The sequence below is a fragment of the Camelus ferus genome, chromosome 9 (genome assembly GCF_009834535.1).
Source record: "Camelus ferus isolate YT-003-E chromosome 9, BCGSAC_Cfer_1.0, whole genome shotgun sequence".
In the NCBI taxonomy this organism is placed as follows: Eukaryota; Metazoa; Chordata; class Mammalia; order Artiodactyla; family Camelidae; genus Camelus; species Camelus ferus.
In genome coordinates this window covers 71,400,050-71,424,140 of record NC_045704.1, presented here as the reverse complement: position 1 = coordinate 71,424,140, position 24,091 = coordinate 71,400,050, and the positions used below count along the sequence as shown (strand labels likewise).

The window sequence follows — 24,091 nt, the reverse complement described above, 5'->3', positions numbered from 1 at the left end:
AAATCTCAGAAGAATGTAAATGTATTATTCTTGTCAGTAAACCAAGTATTTGCTTTTATAGTATTTGCTGTAAGAAAAAGAATGAAATTCTTGTTTATAAATAGGTATTATAACAAGACTATAATACGTATTGTAATTTAAATTTTAAGGGCTAATCATCTTTAAAGTATAAAGTACTTGATGATACAGTAATTTTTTAAAGTAAAAATGACTCTTTCCTGCATTAATGAAACATTTTCAAATACATAGCAGTATTCTCAGATACACTGAGAAAGTTAGAAATGTCTGTAGTTTGTGTTTAAAACTGTGATGTAGCTAAGCAGATATTAATAACATTGAATTGTTAACTTTTAAAATAAAATATTCTGCCTTTCTGATACTTAAGGTTTGGTAAGTCAAGTGAGATACATTCAGGCTTACTTATTTCTATAACAGATTGTATTTTGTTATACTATGATGCTATATAAAATAGCTAAATCTAAAAAGTCATCTATAAATGACGGTAAGAAAACCTTTGCAAGGGAGGGATAAATTAGGAGTTTGGGATTAATGTGTACACGATAGTGTATATAAAATAAACAATAAGGACCTCCTGTATAGCACAGGGAACTATTTTTAATATCTTGTAATAACCTATAATGGAAAACAATGTATATGATATAACTGAATCACTTTGCTGTATACTTGAAACTAACACAACAGTGTAAATCAACTATACTTTAATTTAAAAAAAAAGAACGAAAAGAAAACCTTTGGGTACATACTGCACAAGTTTTTCCGTGTCTTTAGATCCTAACAGTCACTTTTGATTTCATTAGTAGTTTTATTTCAGGAAATTGTTAATGACTCAAGTGTACTTACAAGCTGATGTGTTTATACAGAATACATTGTTAAACATTTCTTTACTTTCATAAGGGATTTTAGGCAAGGACCATGTAAGCATGTGAACAAATCTGACTCAAGGATATAATTACTTAACAAAATTTACTGAACAAAAGAACAGCAAAATACTCTCTATGAGCTGGGGTTTGAGTTCCTCTGATTTCTTGATCAGAAATACTTAAGAAATAACCAATAATAAATTTGTCACTGATGCCAAATATTCTGATTTCAGTCTGGATACTTTCATATTGTTTATATTGTGATAATGTTTCACTTATAGAATAGACTTGAAATTCAATGTATACTTAGAGGTAAGCCATGAAGGTCATTTATGAAAGCTTTTCCTTTTTTGTTTTGTCATCTCTAGATTTGTGTTCGCTACTTTCAGACAGGTGGTAATGGTCGTGTTTTAAAGCCAAAATATGTGTGTTTCTTTGGTTATCCTTCATTCAAGTATAGTCATCCACATCAGTTGCTGAAAACAGCTGCTGGTAAGTATGATCTCAAAATAGCCTATACAAAATAATGCTTTGCATCTTATCGAGTACTTTTAAAAAAGTAGTTGAAGACTTACCAAAGTTAAAAAAAAGTTGACCTTTTATTTCTAGCCTGGCCCTCCACGCTCTCCTCACATCTATCCAATTCTTATTTTGTGTGTATATGTGTGTGTGTCCCCACCTCCCACCCCTCCCTTTCACATACTTTCCCTTAATACTTGTATCTTCATAATGTTGAGAATGGGTTCTCCTGGGCCATCTGTTCTTCATCATCTGACTCATCTAAGTGCAAAAGTCAGCATTGATACCACTTTCTCAGTCAAATTAAATTGCTGACTTAATAGATTGTATCCTTGTATTCACTGTATTATTATTCGTTGGATGAGGCACTTAATCTTTCGTGTTAAGATGATGTGAGGAAACCAACATGAGGTGCTCCTAGAAAGTCCCCTGGCTTTTACCACTTAATTACCTTTCCCCCCAATTTTTCTACCCTCTGTAAAGATCTGTAGGCTTTAAGTATTAGATTTGGCAAAGGCATTAAAACTTTTTTTTTTCTGATGTTCTGTTTAGAACCCTGATAAAGAACCCTAGACTTTTGTTATATTATTAGGCTTTTGACAGATCCTTGATACCTTAGTCTGTGTCCGCGATGAAAAATAAGGGAATTCCAGGCAGATCCAACCCCTGAGATTGGTCAGTCCTTGCATGCTTGTGTCTGTCGTCTTCTACAACACACTCACATACATAAACCTTATCTTCACCATTTCTAAAAAATACTTCTATTTTTAAAAGCTGATCTTTTCTCTTTCTTTCTCAGAGAAAATAGAGGCCATTCCAGCAGAAACTCTAACTTCCTGTCTTGTCTCTAAACACTTAAGATCTTTGGGTTCTTGATCCACTAATTACTAGCTATGTAACTTTAAGCAGGTTCCTTAATTTCTCTCTGTTTCATCATCTGGAAAGTGGGAGAAATCGTATCTAACTCATACTATTGTGAGAGTAAATTCATTCAGCACAGCTGTTGACTGATCACCTACTATGCGCCAGGGCACTGCTCTGCATACTTGGGCTACACTGTCTACCTCTTATTCCCTAACTCAATAAATACTTAAGCTGGAAACCTGGAGCCATCCTGATTCCTTGTCTCACACCAAAGTGATTACCAACGTCTATTAACGCTACATCTAATATGTTTCTTAAATCTGTCTTCTCCTTTTCAGACAGCTTTGAGAATATGTAACTCTATTTAATTCTGTAGTTCAGTTTCTTACCTGCAATAGCCTCCTGCTTTCTTTGCCATCCAACCCCTCCCTCCCCCCGTCCTTTCCATCACACTCCTGACAGATATTTTTCTCCAAAATTATAGATCTAAAGTTATGAGTCTGAAATTGCAGATGGGACTCTATCAGCTAATTGTTGCTGAATAATAACCTTCCCCACAACTTAGTGGCTTAAGGCAACAATGATGTGTTGTTCCTCAGGATTCTGGAGGTTGTCTAACTGGGTGGTCCCTCTGCTGGTTTCACCCGGGCTCACTGATGTGACTTGTGTTCTGCTAGAAGATCTCTGTTCTCAAGACGGTTCAAGGTTCAAGATGGTCTTACTTGTGTGTCTGACATTTGGTGCTGGCTTCTGGCTGGGGCATCTCATCTCTCCTCCACGCGGCCTCTCTCATCCTCCAGTAGACTAGAACAGCTTCCCACCTGGGGATCTCGGGGCACTGTGCAAGAGGGAGAAGGTAGAGGCTGTGAGGTCCTGTGAGGCTTGCACCCCAGAACTTACGCAGTTTTACGTCTGCTATATCCTCTTGATCAAAACAACGCATAGACCTGCATAGATTTCTGTAGTGGTTAAATGAGCTCCACCTCTTACGGGAGCATCTGCAAAGAGTTTATGACTGTTTATTTACCACTGGCTCTTGATTACCTTTAGGATAAATTCCAAACATCCTGCCTGAGCGTGGCACACACAGCCTTAAATCGGGGCTGATTTCTTGCTGCGTGTCCTCCCCTCGGCTGTGGAGAACTGTCTGTCATTCTGTACACACTGTCAGATTCCCAGGCCTTGCACATGCTGTTCCTTGCATAATACTGCTTTGTATAGAGACGCTGCAAGGTACATGCCACTTTTGGTTACTTCAGTTGGTTTCCAGTTCTTTGTTACAGCCCTGTGATGACTATTCTTGAGCACTAATCTTTGTGTATGTCTCTATTTTCTCCGGGGAAAAGGTATTAGAGGTAGAATTAATTACGGATTCAAAGAATCTGACTTTTTTTTTTTAAGGCTGTTGATACTTAATGCCAAACTATTTTTCAGAGAGGTTCTACTTTATACTGTGAGCAGCAGGCTGTGAGGACCCAACAACTAGAGAGGAAACTAGCGGTACCTAAGACCACTGTATCGTAATTGCTAACTTACCTCTTCATACTTATTAAAGAAAATTTTACTACTTTAATCTACTTGTTGTACATTTTATAAGCAGTTCTGATTAACAGCATCTAAAGTAGTGGAGCTCTCCTGAATCCGTTCAGAGCCATTTGTTAACCTGGAAAGGTGAGAGGATCTATGCATCCTTTCTGTTGACCTGAAATTCTTTCTTTCTTGGGAATAATTACTATAAAGTGTCATTGGCATCTAAGTATTATAAAAAGGGGGTAGAAATTTGAAAGGAGGTGAAAAATGGAAAGAGGAAAGAGAAGACTGAAATTTAATGATAAGCTGGCAGAACATGGTTTGGGCAAATAAGAATTTTCCATCTTAGGGATCTGCCTGCTCTTTAGATGCTGAGAATGAGAAGAGCTGCATGAGGTCAAAAGAGCAGTCCATTAATGGTAATTACAGTTTCGTAACATAAAACAAGGAGATCCATCTGGGTTTCCCTTTGTACGATATCTTGTTCTATTTTCTGTGCATTGCTATTGTTGCAAAATCTCATTGTTGGAAGGGCCTTCTATACCCTTGTGAAAGAACATTATTTTGTAAGTTGAAAAATGTCGGTTCTGTGGCAATATCAGTTGGTCTCTGTCACTGAATAATTGATACAAATCTTGGATAGTTATGAATGATGTTATGCTTTTAAACATTATAAAATGTTTCAGTCTTTAAAATGGAATGATTTCTGTCTCTGCTTGAGAATATTTTCTAACTTTAGATGTCAAAGCACCTGCCTGCTAACAATCTATTGCATATTTAATGTTATCATTTCTCATTTGTCTTTGAAGCGCTACAGGGACAGATTGTTCAGTTCAAACTTTCAGACATTGGAGAAGGGATTAGAGAAGTAACTGTCAAAGAATGGTAAGTTATTCTGAAAAAAGTTTTAAGTATGAAAATAATTAGGATAAAAATAAGTAGAAATCCATTTAAATTGAGAAACTTCTTACTATAACATGTAATGATTTTTTTTTAAAAAGCAATAGGGTAAGCATAGTTTGTGTTGCCAATATTCTGGTGACACAGTTCATCATACATCATGGCCCTGTATTTGATTTAATTTATTAAGGATTTTTTTTTCCTCTTTGAAATAATTTTTTCTCACTGCCCACCCCTCACTTCAGTTAAAAAAGAAAACAGTCTCTAGAGGATATTAAATTGTTGTGACTGTGTGTTTTGAAAAGCATTTAATATGTGAGCTTAACATTTCTTTCCAAACTATTTTAAAATCATCATGTAGTCTAAGCTTTCTTTACTGAAAATGACTTTAGTAAGAAAGCAAATACATTTGATACAAATACATTACCTGACAGTTTACTTATATTTTCAGAAAAGGTTAAAATATTATATCAAAGGGCATGAATCAAAAAATAACTATCGAAAAGGTTTAAAACATTGTCCCGGAAAAGGGCTTGAAACAAAAATAGAAAGCCGATACTGCCTTAGCCATCCTTTTACCCCTTTTCTTTATTTCCCTTTCTGGAAAAAAAGAAACACCTCTGGGTACTGAACTGATTTTTAAAGGTTTCTAGAAGTAGCAGTTAAGGTGAGTCAATAAATTATCTGTCCCATAGTTTTATACCGTTAAAGATCCTTTTAAGAATCTGATTCAGAGGGGAGGGTATAGCTCAGGGGTAGAGTGTGAAGTCAGCATACACAAGGTCCTGTGTTCAATCCCTAGTACCTCCATTTAAAAAATAAATTTTAAAAAAAGAAAGGATCTGATTCAGCCTCTGAACATTCTTTCCACCCAGTTCTCATTATAATTGCCCTGTAAGTTAAAAGAGAACTATAATAACCTAAGTGTATCGCACAGTTGTGTCTTTATGGCACTGTGGGATCAAGGAAAGGGCAGCCGGCTTCAAGTCAGAAGAACCTGACTCTGAAACTTATTAACCATCTTAGAAACAAAGTCTAAGAACTCAGACTAAGATTCATGAAATTAGAAAGGATATGTATTGGGGATATCAATGCTTTGACTTAATTCTAGAAATAATAGGCATCCCCTAAAGCTTGACAAAGACTAATGTAAGACAATAGACGGGAATAAGACTTTTAAAATACATTTTTTAATTTCTCCCAAGAAATGGGTGAGGCAGAAAATCTGACAATTTAATTAAATTTTTGGATTATAGAGCTATGAACTTTAAAATTAGTTTTTAAAAATTGTATATTTCTTAAAGAGATATCAAAGAGCCTCTAGAAGCCATTTATAGTCTTTACTGGAACATTCTTTGATGCACCATGTGGGACCCGATGCTGGGCTAGATGGACACTGATCTACTTCAGTGTAGCATTTATATGTTAGGATGATCTGTATTATTGTTGCTCATGTAAAGGCGTCCTGTGTCTTTGTCTTTTAGGTATGTAAAAGAAGGAGATACAGTGTCTCAGTTTGATAGCATCTGTGAAGTTCAAAGTGATAAAGCTTCTGTAACTATCACTAGTCGTTATGATGGAATCATTAAAAAACTGTATTATAATCTAGACGATACTGCCTATGTGGGGAAGCCGTTAGTAGACATAGAAACGGAAGCCTTAAAAGGTACTGTATGTTCATCTCTTTTCGTCATTGGGTACCAATTAAAAGTGGTGTTGACTTTTTTATTTAATGTTATTAGAGCTTTTCATGCTTTACTTTTTTTTTGCCCCCAAATGGAAGTACTGGGGATTGAACCCAGGACCTTGTGTACGCTAAGCATGTGCTCTACCAGTGGGCCATACCCACCCTCCGGTATTTACTTTTAATTACTTAAAGGATTTGATTTGGGGGTTTAGAGCTGAAATCAGGAGAATAGAAGAGGTCCTCTGTGATGCGTGATTATCTTTTAAACCAGTTACCATGTTAAAACATGTACAGTAATATGTCATTTATCTGGAGGTCTACCTTCGGGAAACCTTGGCGTTCAAAGAAGTAACAAGCTTTCTTGGGAATTAGAGATTAAAGCTTTGAACATTGGTCACTAATAACAAAAATTGAAATATACAAAGATTAAATCTCGTATAATGGGATTGCTCTGTTTGCCAATGATATAAACACTCAAACAGAATATGAAAACAAGTGTATGTATGTGTATGTATGTGTATGTATGACTGAAACATTATACTATACACCAGAAATTGATACAGCATTGTAAACAGGACTATACTTCAATTAAAAAAAAAAAACCAAACACACTCTAATTGGTGCTGGTTATGAAAGCCAAACTTCTTGAAGAAAAGTAGAAAAGAAGGAAATCAGAGTGAGAAGCAAAGAAACCAGTATTCAGAAGCAGCAGCAACCGTGGAACTTACAGGCAGTAGATGTCCTGACAGAAGGGAATTCTTTTCGAGAATTATTCAGAGGAAAATTAAAACAGTACAGTGTCCTTACGGTAGCAGACAGCTGGCTCTCTAAGTCAGAAGTTCCTTTTGGCCTTGTTGTGATACACCAAGATTATGTCATCTAGGAAGTTTTGATGTGGGGGTAAGGGAGCATAATTCTGTAAGGCAGCCCTAAGCCAGCAATTTTTCTGGAAGGGCTGAGTAGAGACATTTCAGTCGTGTAATTCCAAAGTCCAGAAGGAGCCTGAATTACAGTAGCTGGCTGACTCTTAGTCCTGTAGTTTGTACAATAATATAATAACTAATATCATAATCACACTTTACAGTTTATAAAATGTTTCACACTTAATATTTTATTTATCCTTTCTCATGAGGTCGTCTGATTTAACAGATGAAGAAACTAAACCCAACCTAGAAAGATTGGGTGATTTGCCCAGTGACAAAGCCAAATTTAGAACTCGGATGACCTGAGCCTTTGTCCAGAATATTTTCCGCTATATACAACATGTTGCCTCCAAAAGATGGAAGAATAGCTTATTGAAGGCTTCCTATTATTTTTTAAATTTCTATTGTAAAAGCAGGATATGTGCATTGTAGAAAGTTCTATAATGCAGAAAACCAAAAATAAGAAAATGAAAACATAGTTCTACTACTCATTAATTACCACTCTTGACACATTAGTGTATGTTCTTCTAGGCATATACACATTTTGGTATTTTTTAACCAGAATAATGTTTCGTACTTGCTGTATTCTGTTTGCTTAGTTTACGATTTACATATTGTCATGACAGTGCATTTTCATGTTATCTGGTAGTCAGACCATATTTAAATTTCCCCGGTTGCCACCAAAATGTCCTTGAGATTTCAACTGGTTTGTTCAAGCTAGGGTCCAGTGCAGGACTATACATTGCACTTGGTCTCTTAGTCTGGCTCCTACTTCCCCACACAACTTGCTGAAGAGATGGTGCCATTTGTTTTGCAGAATGTTACATCTTTTGGATTTGTCTTGTTGCTTCTTCATGGTGGTGTTTGACTTGTTCCTCTTCTCTTTGTATTTCCTGTAAACTGGGAGTAAATTTTAAAAGCTAGTTTCCAGTTAAATATTCTACATCATGGATAATTTTATGTACTTCGTATTTCTTCACATCAGGACACACATAACATCTGAATGACCTTCTGTAGTGTTGCTAAGTTTAAACACAGAATTAGGATAAACCATCCCCTTGCCCTTCCACTGTATGGTTATGTGTTTTCCTTTGAAATGTGAGAGTTATCTATGCGGTGTTACTTTGGCACTATGTAAGTGGTTTCTAATGTCATTTGAGAATCCTTGCCTTAATCAGTGATTGCCTTAGTAGTTGTAGAATGATGGTTTTTGGATTCTTTCCTTTCCTTTAACATTATTAGCTGGCATTATTCTGTAAAGTGGAGCTATCCCCTCATCATTGGGGCTTTTAGTTACTCTGAAATATGGTTCCGACTGCAAAAAGGGAATAAATGCTTGATTCTTTCCTCTACCAATTCTCAAGTAAGGAATTGCTTTAATAGACTCTTCGAATTATAATATTAATTTTTCCAACTTTCTCTTTGTTTTTATTTCAATTGACTTGATGTACTTAATCTATTACATTCTTTTTAATACTTAAATCATTAAGAGTTGTGACCCTTTCAAGGTGGCTTCTATGTGTTCTTTTAGCATGACTGAATTTTCAAAAGCTTACTCACTTTTGGCACAAGAAGATGATTTGGGACTCACCTTGTACTTTTCCAGCCCCATTTCTTCAGCGGCTCTGTTCCTCTTAATGTGGAATGAATTAAGAGACCATAATCTGGGTGCTAGGTGTGCTGCTTACCATCTTGATTTCAAATTTCTTTTGAAAGGCATGATTTAGGACTATTAAAAACAAAAAAGAATTTACCTTTAAAAATTACCTGAACTGATGGATCAACAATATATAGGTAGAGATTTTTTATTTTTTCACTCAGTTAAGATCCAGAAAGGAAAGAGTTATACTCTTGGCATAAACTAAGACAAGCAAAAGTGCTGAACGTTACTGTGGATGTCATTACATTAGGATATCCAATCAGGGGCTGTAGACCAGATTAGATACCTATCCTGGCCATCCACAAAAGCAAATTATAATCGACACAACATTATAAACTGACTGTAACTCAAAAAACAAACAAAAAAAAAAGCAAATTATAATCATCCCTTGGTATTTGCAAGGGATTGGTTCTGGGACACACGCGCGCGCACGCAAGCACACACACACACACACCCACAGATATAAAGGCCTGCAGATTCTCAAATCCCTTCTATAAAATGATGTAGTATTTGCCTATAGCCTACAAAAATCTTCCCATATGCTTTAAATCATCTCTGAATTACTTATAATGCCTAATACAATGTAAATGCTAGGTAAATTGCTGGCATGCAGCAAATTCAAATTTGCCTTTTGGAACTTTCTGAAATTTTATTTTCTGAATATTTTTTATCAGCAGTTGGGATCTTTGGATATAGAACCTATTGATTCCCACAGCTTACTGTATGTGAACAAGTGAGCAATTGTGATTTGTAGGGGGTTTTTTTTTGTTTATTTGCATTGATTTTTAGAGTTTCTTTTGGTATCTGAAGTGAGATCCAACTTAATAAGTCTTGACACAGCAAATTATAAAATCAAAGCACTTTTTCAGGAGGGAGGTATTTTTTTTTTCTAGATAATTTTTTCACAAAACTTAATTTCCTGCATGACATGGATGAATCTTGAACAACTATGCTGAGCGAAAGAAGCCAGACTGAAAAAGAGAACATGCTGTATGATTCTATGTACATAAAAATTTTAGGAAATGCAAACTAATCTCTAATGACAATAAGGGTGGGAGGACTGGGAAGGAGGGACGACCAAGGTGCAAGGGAACTTTCGGGGGAGACAGGGATGTTCATCATCTTGACTGTGGTGATGGGTTGTGGGTATGTGTATATTTCAAAGCTTATCAAATTTTGTATTTTATCTGTATGTATTGTAAGTCTGTAAAAAATTAATGGGATTGGATAGGTTATGTTCAGAGTAAAAAAGATCTGATAATCCTCAGAGAACTGATCATTGTTAGCTGTTCTGTTTCATTTGCTGTTCAGAGTGTATTCTGAATAATTATCTTGCATGCTAGTTTTATTTTTTGTGTGTACCTTTTTGCTTTTATGTTTATGTTTTCTTATAATTTTTATTAATTTTTTAACTGTAAAAACTATGAAGCATAAACCTGTATATCAAGTAAGCAGGCCTATATAAAAGGGTAGGTTGATTTCACTGAGAAATTTCTATATGCCTCTTTTTAATTCTGGAAAGGGAAAAAGTTTCTAAATATTTTGTGTACGTTGTCTTAAACAAGAATTTGTAGTAATGCTGAATTTGTATTGTTTCTTGTTTTAATACCACTAAAATCAATTGTTATCTATAAAGAGAAAATGACCTAAGGAAAAGTCTTTTAGAAGTATTAGATACATTAGGTCCATTTTACAGGTAGAAGATAATTATAGCATAGAACCATCAAGAGTGTAAATCCTGTTTTCTAATGCTTGTTTAAATAACATTCTATGGAGCTCTCTTAAGACATGGTGTTGCAACCTACTTTTCAAGACTGGAATGTCATGATAATTTTGATGAGGGAAAACGTATTTGTGACACCCAAATCTTATCTACGAGTGCTTCGACTGTAGAGTGACCTCTACTGGGAAAGAGCTTACTGGACTCACTGATGCCAACTTGTATCTGTGTCGTGTAGAAAGCATATACTGTTAAAGAAAAACACATTGCAAATTGAAATCTAGTTACTTAATATTATCAAGATTATATCAAAGCTAACTCATATCTCAGTACACTGTCTACTATAAACTCAGTTTTACATGCCAGCTAACTTGGCTTTCTCTGACCTCTAAAGAAGTAAGATGACTCCTCACTTTTTTAAACAACTAAAACTTTTTTTTTTTTTGAAGTATAATCCATTTACAATGTTGTGTCAATGTCTGGTGTACAGCATAATGTTTCAATCATACATATATATACATATATTTGTTTTCATATTCTTTTTCATTAAAGATATTGAATATAGTTCCCTGTGCTGTACAGTATGAACTTGTTCTTTGTCTGTTTTATATATAGTAGTTAGTATCTGCAAGTCTCGAACTCCCAATTTATCCTTTCCCCCTCCATAACCATAAGTTTGTTTTCTATGTCTGTGAACAACTGAAACTTTTTGAACCAAAACTTTTCAAAACCATTTATTAAATAAATGGTTTTGAACTTATCTTTACATAAAAAATATTTAATGTATTTTACTCCCTGAACTGAAGATATTGAGTATAACCTGAAATCTTTTTTGATTATGCAGAGACATGTTAATGAATATTCATTGTTCTGGGAGCAACACAATTCTGTTTCTGAGTTTTGATTTTTCAGCCTACCTCTTAGCATTGTCATTGTGTCATGCCATCTTCTCCTTCCTAACTTTCTGGGACCACAGATATCCCAGTTTGTTAAGAAGTATGTGCTTCAGAAGAGAAAACAGGATCTGACTGAGAGTCTGAATGCCTTTTCTCTGGAGCATGTGCCTGGTTTTAATGCTGAGGCTGTGTGACAGCTAGTTCAGGTGCTCTGGGCCTGAAGCCTTATATAAGATTAAGTTGCCAGAAAGGCTGACCACCAGACAAGTAGGGGGTTCCTATACCTAATTACCCCTAACTGACGTGTCTTGGTGCCGTGGGTAAGTACGAAGGGAGGAGATGAGGGGCATAAGCGGTAGCAGAAAACCTTGTAAAACTGCTATTATTCTGCCATTATATTGCATTTACTCTTTAACATGAACACATCTATGTTGGATGCTTTCTCTGTGCTAATGCTATCTGTACATTATCCTGTTAAGTCATACGGATTTTTATCCCCGTTTGGCACATGTGGCATTGAGCCCCACAGAGGTTACAGAGCTGTCAGTCTGCGGCCACGTAGCTGACAGGTGGAGTGATGAGCTGATCACAGCCCTGTTTAACTCTAAAGCCCGTGGTCCTAACCGCTTTGTTACGCTGTAAGTTCTATTCAGAGACTATAGGTAGCAACTCCACACCGCATCCAGAGCACTGGGACTAGATTTCTAACAACATACATATGCATATTTACCAGAATTCTGCTGTAAGAACACATTAGGTGTCCCGTAGAGTTTATAGTATTAAAATGTTTGCTGGGATAATACAGTGTTTTAAAGAAAAGCTGTTTGACATAAGACCATTCCAAGAACATATGTCATTTAATTAAATTAAGCTCAGTAACCAATTACACAGTACATGCCCGAGCATAACAAGTACTCAATAAATGGTAGCTGTAACGCTCTCTTGTACAGCTGACTGTAGACTGGATTGATTGAATCAGCTGTTTCAATAATTTGCCTTGAAAATGGAATCAAATCTCATTGGCTTAGTTGTCATTAATTCGTAATTTATGATCATTTGGGCAGAAACTAAACTAAGGTTTACATTCGTGGTCTAAAGAAAGTTCTTCCTAAGCAGTTGTGCTTGGGGGAGGCGGGGAGTGGGAAGCATTTTACAAAAGGAAACTTCCAGAAACCTTTTAGTGCTTTAGTATTTCAAAAGAATTTTCCAAGTTAAGTGAATAAATTGAACTACTTAATGTGATTCTTAGAAACAGTTTTTTGAAATACCTAAGAATATTGCAGTTTCACAGTTTTAATATTTTTACTAATTCAAATTACCGTTTTATTTAGTTAATCTGAAACAATATAGTTTTATTATAAATTTGCTTTACGTGATGAATTCCAGCCACACTAAATTGACAATCTTCATGACAAAAAGTATTTATTTACCATTTCTTTTGCTCTTTCTTAAAATTTAATTAAGGCTTTAAAAACTGTACCTAAACCCACTACTGAAGGAATAAAATCTCACATATAGTGCTAGAACCATGGAGATCACATCTGTTGAAAAGAGTCGTGAAATTTTAGTTGTCTTAACTCCATCCCCTAAAAGTCTGTTTCTACATTGGTAAAATTGAGAAATGTTTGTATTTTGGCATTTTTGCAGCATTGCATTTTTGTAACGTTGTTGTGATCATCAAAGGAGAAAATTAGTGTGAAATATACTTTATATAAGTATATAAAGACACTTAGAAAGTGACTTAAAGTGCTGTATAGTCAGGTGATGTCTTAGTATGGATTAAGAGACCTTTCTTCCAACAACTGCATGACTACTACAAATCATATATAATGTGAGTGACTTTTTACAGATATTTTATTACTTAATATTTATGCCCAAGTTATTCTAAGGGGTAGAACTACTTGGTGATATATCAGAATGTTTTCCAGGAAGGTGAGTAGCAATAAATTACATGTTCTTTTTGAAATATTATATTAATGACCTTTGTATATGATATATTTGGGCATTTGTGCATTTCTCATATTTCAGCAAATATTTGTTATTCAAATTAGCATTTGAGGTTCCTGTGATTGAATCCTCTTGATTTTTCTTTGGATCTTAGTTCCTAATGCTGATCTTTCTTGCTAGTTTCTCCAATAATCTTAACAGAGGTGGACAATACACAGGGCTTCTCAAAGTGCAACAAAATTATGCCTTGAACAATAGAAGCTGTATTCCAGCTTATAATGACCAGAAAGGAGATTTCCTCGGGCCATGAGCTAATGCAAACAGGAGAGACTGAGTCAGCCCTGGGACTGAATCCCAGCTCTTCAGTTTATTAGGTGTGTGACCTTGGTCCAGTTCCTACATCTCTTAGGTCTTTTGCTTTTTTAATCTGTAAAATGGGGATTATAACACCCATCTTACACAACTGGAATGAAGTTTAAGATACTGCACATGTAGTACAGTATTTGACATCCTAGGTGCTCATGGGAAGGAAAAATAATTTTCCCTCTACCCTCTGAGTTCTTAGCTAAGACTCCTCTAATAGAAGACAGATTAATAAGAGAAAAACAAGTTTATTGACACATATACTTCATGTCTAGATGGGGGACACCCAGGGGAAAATGAGTAACTCAAAGAGGTGGCTTAGAATTCAGGCTTAAATACCATCTTAACAGGAAAGGGGAGAAGAGATGTAGGCCTCCGAGGGAAGAACAAATGACTTTAGGAAAGATGAATGGCCCTTAGAAGAATATATGGAAGGTATGATAGTTCGGGACAAAGTTTACCTGGGTGTGTTGCTGGCGTCTAATTTCTTCTCCTGTGATAAGAGTCAATCTTCCTGTGGATGAAACTCCTGGGGAGGGAATTTATGAAAACTGAGTCCCTTTTGGAAGTCCCTTTAGGCAAATGAGGAGAGTTCATAGTAAGCCTCTCACTGCATTTGCTGTTTTCAAGTGCCTGTAGCTCAAAATAATCCGTGCACCGAAGTGGCATGTCCTGAACCCCTACAGTCATATTTTGGGGTGGCATATTCCGCTACCCTTCATCTTCAGTACAAGGTTTTTGTTTGCGGTTTTTTCTTATTCCTTCCTCACCTGTAGGGTAAATTTGAGAGCACCACTGGGACAATTAATAGACTAGTAGCAGAAATGAATGAATAGAATGTCTTTCCATAATTGCAGCAGCAAAAATTTCTTACTTGCTTAAAATTGAATATCAAAGCAAACTCAATTGCCTCCCAATTGTCAGAGGTTTAGCCTCTTTTTCACTAATTCCCAGAGATTCTGCTGTACTACAGCATTGATTTCCTAGCATCAGACCTTGACAACTAAATGCTCTCAAAACTCTTTTTTTGGTTGCAAAAATACATGCTAGTAGCCCAAGAGTTTTCATTGTATCACTGCTCTAGAGTTAGAGAATAAAACAACCAAATTAGTATTAACCATGAAAATAAAACCTTCCACAGCTCTCCTTAAGCCATATTCAAAGCAGAGAAAAATTTTAGATGCTGCATTGTCTTAGGAAAGCATGTAAGATTGTCACAGATCTTTCATGTAATTGACCTCACATTTGATTCTTGTCTTATGCCATATATATAAATATAAATGAGAAATTTATTAGGAAAACATTTACAATACAAAGTGTTTTAAAATCTATGAAAGAAACTCTCATTTTTTAACTTGTAACTGGTACATTGTTTTAACAGAAATGAAGTAAACAGCAGGTAATAATAGTCACTACACAGTGCCAGGTCACTCACTCCACCCTTGTTTTTCCATTTTAAAGTTGTGTTTTTCCATTCTAAAGTAGCTCATCTATTGTGCTGTTTGATATAAACTCTAAGTTGAATTTATTTATATAAGACGCTAAGCTTGTTGTTTTAATATTTTCAACTAAAGAGTAAAATTCTACCTTGATACCAGATTCAGAAGAAGATGTTGTTGAAACTCCTGCCGTGTCCCACGATGAACACACACACCAAGAGATAAAGGGCCAAAAAACACTGGCAACTCCTGCCGTTCGTCGCCTTGCAATGGAAAACAATGTAAGTTTTCTTAATATTTAAGTGTGAGATGGCATAGAAAGTTTACATTTGTATCTACGAAAAATCACCCAGCCATCTGATGATGAAGATGGCTTCAGGTTGGGTTTAAAGAAAACACGAAAGTGTCTGTTACTGAAAAGTAATAGTTGCATAAAAGTCCTCATGAGAAATGAGACCTTACTGTTGATATTAATTGAGAATGTTATTCTTCCTTAGAGCCTAATAATAATCAGAGCTACCACTTACTGGCCACTTGTAAATACTAGTGTCTTAGATCAGGTACCGTAGAAGCACAGCTGGAAACAGGGATTTGGGAACGTGTGGTTGATTGATTGAGAGAGTAGACCTTTACTAGGAATGAAGGAAGCAGTATAGGGAAGGGGAGGGAAATGAGCCAGGCAAGGATGTGGTCTCAAGGATCTGCCTTATCCCAGGGAGACGGGGACTGGTGTGAGTCAAGGAGGCTGTATTCCCTCTTGTCTGCAAGCCATTGACACTTAACCTCCAAGGAAAGATGGCTCTGAGGCATTGAGCTAATAATTTACATATTATCGCGTTTAATCTTCACAACTGTGAGATGAAGGGCTCTTCCAAGACCTGGAGGGGTCAAGTAACTAGTCTGAGGTCACACAGCTAGCACAGGGGTGGAACCAGGTTTCTGAAATGAGTCTCTGTGACTCCAAAACCAGTGCTCTGCCATCTTAATACTGTCTCAACAGTTGTTGCCTCCATTATTCAAGCACTTTTTAGCCAGAAACTGTACATACATTATCTCTAATCCTCATAGTAACCCTGCAGGGTGGTTTGGATTATCCCCTTTTCACAGATGAGAAAGGGCAGGTAAGTTGATTAAATTGGTTAAAATCAAGAAAGTAGCTGAACTCAGGATTTGAATACAAATCTGTCTGGTTCCGAAGCTTGAGTTCTTTACACTGTGCCCCACAATGCAGGGTTTTTGTTTGTCTACCTGTTTTGGAGAGAAGTAGTTAAGTTATTGGCTGGGGGCAGTTAACATTTTGAGAGTATATGATAAGAGTCATTAAAATGTTCTTATCCCTTCAACCAGTGAACCTACCATGGGGGAATTATCCCAAGGAAATAACCTAGGAAGTATTCTTACAAGTGTTTTATGTAGTAGCCAAAATTTAGAGGGCAATACACGTATTCAAAATCAGGGAAATGGCTGGGTAAATTATGTTATAAACCCCTTACTAAAAATCTGTTAGCCATTTCATGTGTTCAAATATGAAGAACATTTATCATAATAGAAAAATAGAAATAGTGATATGGACTGCTAGATTGTTAAGGGCATCAGATGAAATAATCTTATATATTGCTTTGAAAGTTATAAACATTTTACCATTTAAAAAAATTATAAAAAATATTATATGGAAGGATTACTTGTAGAAATACATGATGTGGCTTTCTTACACCTCTTCCTAAAGCTATGTGTAGCAACTAGAGTATTTGCATACTTACTGAAAATTAAATAGTTGATTTGTTATTATAAATCACCTTTTCTTTTTTCTTTTCTTGTAGTTTGCATATTAATGAATTAGGTGTTTCTAAGATGAAAAACCTGTGACATTTACAGTTATTTGTAATTACCTAAAAGTTATTTGTTTAAATTCTCTGAGTTCATTTGTTATAAACTAAATGTTTGACGTGACCAAATTTCTCATTTTGAAGTCATTCTTAGAGAAGCACTGATACAAATGAAGCAGGACTTAACCTTGAGAGATGAACCAGTGTACACTGTGCACGAGGATGTCATCCAAGCTCGTGTATCTTTATTTTAAATAGAATTAAACTTAGTGAGAATATTTTGTCTTTATAACCAAACATAGGAAGTGATTAAAGAAAGCCAGATCACATGTTTCCAAGAAGTATCATGAATGTCTAGTGGAAAGTGGAATTGTATCATCTTATTGTTTATTCTATAGAAAGAAATAATAAAACTTAGGTATTTGACCCTTAACTTGGGCTGAGGAACTCACATTCCACATATGCCTCAAAAAAATGTTTTTTTCTATTTTTTGTACTGATCCTTCTAAAACAACAATCAGATAAAGACTAATTTGAGAGAGCTTTCATAGAATAATTATTTTAACCATCACGTGTTTGCTGGTAGCCAAGGTCAGAAACATTGGTCTACATTTGTTAGTGTGTTTAACTGTTTTTTAAACTCTCAGCTCTTCTTCTTATGTAGTCTTTAAAAATAAGGGGAAAAATCAGATAAGAATTATGCAAGAAATTTAAAAATAGTTGTTTAAAAATGTAAGTGTTCATTAATAGCTATGGATTGTGTACAATGCAGATACACGGGCAAATGACCAGTATGTACAAAAGTGACATGATCACCCATGCAGGGAAGCTGTAGTGTATAGCATTCTGTTAAGGTGATGAAAATGTTGTTTAATGTTTATAGCATTCTGTTAAGATAATGAAAATGTTATTTGTTTATACTGATTTATTGGACAGAGATACTTTTTAACCTTCAATTCATTTGATTCCATTTAGGGACCTTAATGATGGATTTATTTATTTTTAGGTAGTTTTATTTTTAGCATTAAAATGTGTCATTTTACAGATCAAGCTGAGTGAAGTTGTTGGCTCAGGAAAAGATGGCAGAATACTAAAAGAAGATATTCTCAACTATTTGGAAAAGCAGACAGGAGCTATATTACCTCCTTCACCAAAAGCTGAAATTGTGCCACCTCCACCGAAATCAAAAGACAGGACTATTCCTATACCCATGTCAAAGCCTCCGGTGTTCACGGGCAAAGACAGAACAGAGCCCGTGAAAGGTAACAATAATAGTAACGTAAGGTGCAGTTTATCTGGGGGGACGCTACTTGAACAGGCGGAAATAACACTTTTTCTAGGAAAAGCTTCAAGATATACTGTTAATCTTTGAAGAATACTATGTCAGCAGGTTTCTTAGAACGTAAGCTTACATACAGATAATTTTTCTGTTTGAAGACTCGCTCAGGATATTTTAAATATTCATTACTTTTAGTTAGCTTTCAAAACAGCTACTTCTGATTTGTTGTTTATAAACTCTTCTGATAATTAGCTTCCAGAAGAGTGGTTTTGCAAGACACCCATCGTGTAAATTCATGGCTTGCATCCTTCTGAATGTTTTATATACCGCAGCGTTGAAAGCAGTTACCTGTTACATTATCACACTTGGTACTGAGTGTTGTGCTGCGGTCAGTGCTTCAGCTTTGAAATTAGTGGCTTTCAAGTTATGTGACGAAGATGGTAACTCCAAGAGGAAGAGTTGAGTTGAGAGTAAATGACATTAGAGAAACTTCTACTTTAGTTTTTTAAAGGATCTAAGAATATATGATTTGTGTATAATGTTTTCTAGGCTTTCACAAAGCAATGGTCAAGAGCATGTCCGCAGCCCTGAAGATACCCCACTTTGGGTACTGTGATGAGGTTGACCTTACTGAACTGGTTAAGCTACGAGAAGAACTCAAACCCATTGCTTTTGCTCGTGGAATTAAACTCACCTTTATGCCCTTCTTCTTAAAGGTGAGGTTTCATCCATTTCAAGCAAGGCTTGAGTAAGACGTTTAAATTTTGTTTTGCCAGAGTGCAATGTGTTGACCGTGGGTTTGCACAAAAATATTATTTCTTACTGTATCACATAGAAAAATGTACAAGCACACTCTCTTTGTTTCATGGGAGTTTGTAAAATTAAACTTTCTGTATCAGATTTTTATCTCCTTACCTCTTTAAGCTAGAGAAGGATTGTCCTGCCAGTCAGGTAAAGCCTTTAATTCTGAAAGGATCACTCCAGCGAAGTCCTGATTTGAACGAAGTGAAACTTAGTGTTGATCTTGTGTATCATTGGCGTGTGTTTACTGTCACTTTTCAACAAAGTTACATTGAGACTTGTGGGCATCGTTTCCCGTACGAGGCCTCGTGCCCAGTGTGAGATGGAATGAGACCATCCACTGTCCTTGAGCCGCCCACCGTCTCGCTCACATTCAGCACCATTTATGAAGCCGCTACCGTGCGGCTGACCCCGTGCCACGCCTGCTGTATGCATGATCTCTTTTAATTCTCAGAGTAACCTTGACGTGTAAATATCGCTGTCCCTACTTTCCATTTAAGGGAATTGGGGCTCAGAGAAGTTGAGCCACTTCGCAAGGATTTATAGCTATGATTGGAGAAGCTAAGTTTCAGGTTCTGGTCTGTTTTTCTCAAAAATGCCTATTGCTGTCTCTCACTCCAGTGTGGCTTCCCACCCGCCCTTCCCACACTGGATGAAGACCGATCTTCCCTAAAGACAGTTACTCATGATTCCCTGATTCTTTTTAATGGTCCTCCTTCAGGACTGCCTTCAGGATAGTTCCTAAACTCCTTAGTGTAGCATCAAAAATATTTCTGTGAGTCTCTGCTGCTGCCTTTCCTGTCTTCTCTCTCACAGTCACTCCCTCGGCTTTAGTCACTTTAAGCTACACGTAGTTGCTGGGATTCCTAACTCCACCTGAAGGGCCTCCTCCTCCCTTGATCAAGTACATCCTCATCCTAAATACCAAATTTTGTTTGGGTATCGCCTCCTTCTGGAAGCCTGTGACTGTCAGTTTGAGTTAAATACCCTTTTGTTTCCCGTCGTGGTTTCTCTCAGTGTGTTGCCAGTGTTTGCTCTGTTGTCTCTTCCCTGACGCTGAGCCTCACCAGGTACAGGCTGTTCCCCTGTATCTCTGTCTTTTCAACAGCTGCCCTAACAAGTAAGGGGGCGCTCTATAAACACGAGGTGTAACAATTGTCAGTAAGTGGGGGTCTGGACTGTGTTACAGCTGTAGTGAGTCGTCTGTAGAGACATGGCAATTCAGACACGTGGATGAGATCGCCCCAGCTGTGTGTGAAGGAGAAAAGAAGGCTGAGTGCTTTATACCAGCGTTTAAGGGGTATAGAAGCTGACTTGGCAAAGGCAATGGAAGATAGTGAGTGGGGTCAGTGGTTTGATGGTAGGAGAACCAGGAAACAGTCCCTTGGAAGCCAAGTGTACCTGTTACCTATTGCTGTATAACAGCCCTCTCTCCCCCAGATTTTATGGCTTGAAACAACAGCCATTTATCATTTCTCACGAGGCTGCAGGAGGGCAGGGCCAGTCTGCCGATCTTGCAGGGCTCTCGCGTAGGTCTGCGGACAGCTAAGGCTGGCCAAGGGCCGGCTGGGGCAGGATGGCCTCAGGGAGGGTGACTCATTTCTCTCCTGGATGTCTCTCCCGGAATGCTAGCCCACGCATGGTCTCAGTACTGGCAGGGGTGAGGAGAGGAGGCAGAATTAGAGCATTTTTCACCTTCTCTACTACATCATGTTTGTTCTTAACTCAGTGACCAAAGCAAATCACATGACTAAGCTCTGCATTAGCCTGCAGGAGCACTACCAGAGGGTTTGGACTGAGAGGCATGAAAGATTGGGGCCACTGATTCAGCCTCTCACACTGAAAGAGAAGAAAAAAGGTTTTAAGAGTAAAGTAAGTAACTGTATACATCACAGAGGTTAAATAGGATAAGGGATGGGAACAGGCTATTGGATTGGTCAATAAGCAGTCAAGTGTGCCCCCCGCCAGAGCTGATTGAATAAAGTATTGTTGAGGTAGAAAACTGATTGCAGTTAGTTGGGGAATGAAAGAAACTGAGGAAGAGATGCTGAAAAAATCTCATAAAAGGCAGACAGGGCATAGGTGGAGAAGGCAGTTATGGTGGCTGGAGCAGACTGAAGAAAGGTTCCATTTGCCCCTTCCCCTCCTGCACACCTGCAAGGAAGAGTTGAGCAGATCAGTGGGCGAAGGAAAGAGCTGGAAAATGGAAAGTTAAAAGTGTGTGAGTGGGAGGGGTGGTTGGAGTAAAACCTGGGCGTGAGGGGAGAATGAGATGAAGACCCCAGTGGAGACGTTCACCTGGAGGAGCGAGAGACTGCCTGCCAGCTCTTGTTTCAGCTGGGTTCCTCATGCTGCTTCCTACGACGTCTGTTTTGAAGCAAGAACAGACCAGCCTTTTGATATATTAAGTTTATTTGATCATTGTTTTTCTTTATTGTTCCAGTCTGAATGAAATATCCGATCTTTATTTTGAAAATAAAATTTAATATGCTTTTATTTGTTTTAACTTTTTTTTTCAGTTTATATAAGTTTTAGAACATTTGGAAAATACTACCAAGTATTGTACAGGGGGCAAAATGACCTCTTGTCTGTGGACACACACTTTGCTTCTCCTTTTACAAAATTTGGGTTATACTCAAAATACTGTTTTTATGTCTAATGCTTTGATTAACCTTAGTTATGGATTTTTATATAAAGAAGATTAAAGCTACAGTTATCAAATCAAATGCTTAATAAAATTTTCCTTAACTCTCTAGTTCAAGGATATGATTTATTTTTTCTGTCAAGACCACTGACCCACAGACAAAAATAACACAATGTATATAAAGAACTCTTAATTGAACAAGATGAAGGCAGTGGGGTAGGGCATTCTTTTCAAGGACAATATTTAGCATTTTAATTTTCCTGTTTTTTAAGTTGAATATGGAATATGATGACCAAATGGGCAATGTGTGAACTTTAATTAGATCCTAGATGGGCAGAGAAACAGCTATAAAGAATATTCTGTAAACAGTTAGGGTAGTCTGAATATGGACAGAAAACAGATGTATTAGAAGAAAAAAGGAAAAGGAAAGGGGAGAGATTAAGGCAGAAGAGGGCAAAGCAGGAAGACTAAACACCATCGATTCAGGGAGACAGGCTCTAAAGTAAATGTTTGCGCCAGCTCTGCCCTGCACCTGGCCAAGGACGCCAGGCGGAGCACGGACCTCTCACATCCTTATCGCTTGTGCTTTCTACACAGGGGAGTAGCTTACTGCCTGTCTGTGTTTTAATCTGAAGTGTTTTTCTGAACTACAGGTTTACTTCTCATGGAAATCTTAACACTACATGTAAGTGAGGGAAACACGTAGAATTTAGATATTTTCTTTGGTTCTCTGGTCAGTCTGCATAGTGTTTTTAAAAAATCTTGATGTTTACAAGCTGCCTGCCTACTTTATCTTTTATTCTTTAATGATTTGGGTGACCTGGTTCCACATGGCCATGTGGGATTAGTATGCCTTGTGAATGTAGACTTGAAAATGAACTCAGCTTAAGTAAGAGTTCTTTGCCTCCAGCCTTTACACCTCTTCTTACTTCAAATGATCCCGTCCTTTCAGAATGAGAAGTGTTTACGTTGTCTCTCTGTTACACAGGCTGCTTCCCTGGGATTACTACAGTTTCCTATCCTTAATGCATCTGTGGATGAAAACTGCCAGAACATAACGTATAAGGTTGGCTATGTGTTGAGAAAATGTCTTGTTTTAGACAGAAATAGACTCACAGACATAGAGAACAAACTTAACGGTTACCAGGCGGTAAAGGGGGTGGGAAGGGATAACGTGAGAGTTCAAGACATGCAGATACTAACTACTATATATAACATAGATAAAGAAAGTTTATACTGTAGAGCATAAGGAACTATATTCAATGTCTTGTAGCAACCTATAATGAAAAAGAATATGAAAATGAATATATGTTTGTATATATATGTATGACTGAAACACTATGATGTACACCAGAAATTGATACAACCTTGTGAACTGACTATACTTCAGTAAAATCTCTTGAAATTTCTTTTTGTTTTTTTGAAAAAAAGAACATTTAACAAAAAAAGAAAAGAAAATATATTGTTTAAATAAGCAATGGTACAAATGTGCTTGTAGGTTAAAGAAGCTTCTCTCATACCTCAAATAGTGATCTTTAGACTACAATTGAAAGTATGGGGTATATCTTTTTTATTTTAATTGAGTTATAGTCGGTTTACAATGTTGTGTCAATTTCTGGTGTACAGCACAATTTTTCAGTCATACATGAATATAGATGTATTCGTTTTCATATTCTTTTTCACCATGAGCTACCACAAGATCTTGAATATGTTTCCCTGTACTATACAGTATAAATTTGTTTATCTAGTCTATATGTTGGGGTAAATCATTAAACTGAAGATATATTTATTGCTATTGTTGTTGGTTTTACTGGTTAATAATTAATGTGCAGATTGCTGGGGTTTTTTTAAGTTTTTTTCTTCTGGTGGTGGTAATTAGATTTTTTATGTATGTATGTATTTAGTGGAGGTACTGGGGATTGAATCCAGGACCTCATGCATGCCAAGCATGCGCTCTACCACTGAGCTATACCCTCCCCATTAGATTGCTATTTTTAGCTGCTTTTGGTTTTCTGCATGAAGTAGCAGAAATATACAGCTGCGAGGCAGTGGATTACCTTTCACATCCTACATACCCTCCCCTCAAAAAGAAGAGCTCTTTCAAGATGGGATTCCTGCAATTTTTAAAACAAGTAATTTAAATGGGAAAAATAATGAAAGTTTGAATTCTGCTAAGTGAAAGTTTATTTGGAGTGAAAGTCTATTATGGCTG

The 24,091-nt window shown here is 36.7% G+C and overlaps 1 protein-coding gene and 1 non-coding gene across 3 annotated transcripts in view; one reads left to right on the top strand and one right to left on the bottom strand.

Annotated features, from left to right (window-relative positions):
- The window catches only part of DBT (dihydrolipoamide branched chain transacylase E2), a 34,633-nt gene that overhangs the window by 4,403 nt on the left and 6,139 nt on the right, over positions 1 to 24,091 (top strand). For both annotated transcript variants that reach the window (XM_032487191.1, XM_032487190.1), the window contains exons 2-8: positions 1,250 to 1,373; positions 4,604 to 4,679; positions 6,179 to 6,360; positions 15,489 to 15,610; positions 18,201 to 18,417; positions 18,984 to 19,150; positions 22,868 to 22,945. In XM_032487191.1, the coding sequence (XP_032343082.1) occupies positions 1,250 to 1,373; positions 4,604 to 4,679; positions 6,179 to 6,360; positions 15,489 to 15,610; positions 18,201 to 18,417; positions 18,984 to 19,150; positions 22,868 to 22,945 (966 nt within the window). The remainder of the gene's footprint in view (positions 1 to 1,249; positions 1,374 to 4,603; positions 4,680 to 6,178; positions 6,361 to 15,488; positions 15,611 to 18,200; positions 18,418 to 18,983; positions 19,151 to 22,867; positions 22,946 to 24,091) is intronic.
- On the bottom strand, positions 23,784 to 23,855 carry TRNAA-GGC. Its single transcript has one exon. It is a non-coding gene; the product is annotated as a tRNA-Ala (tRNA).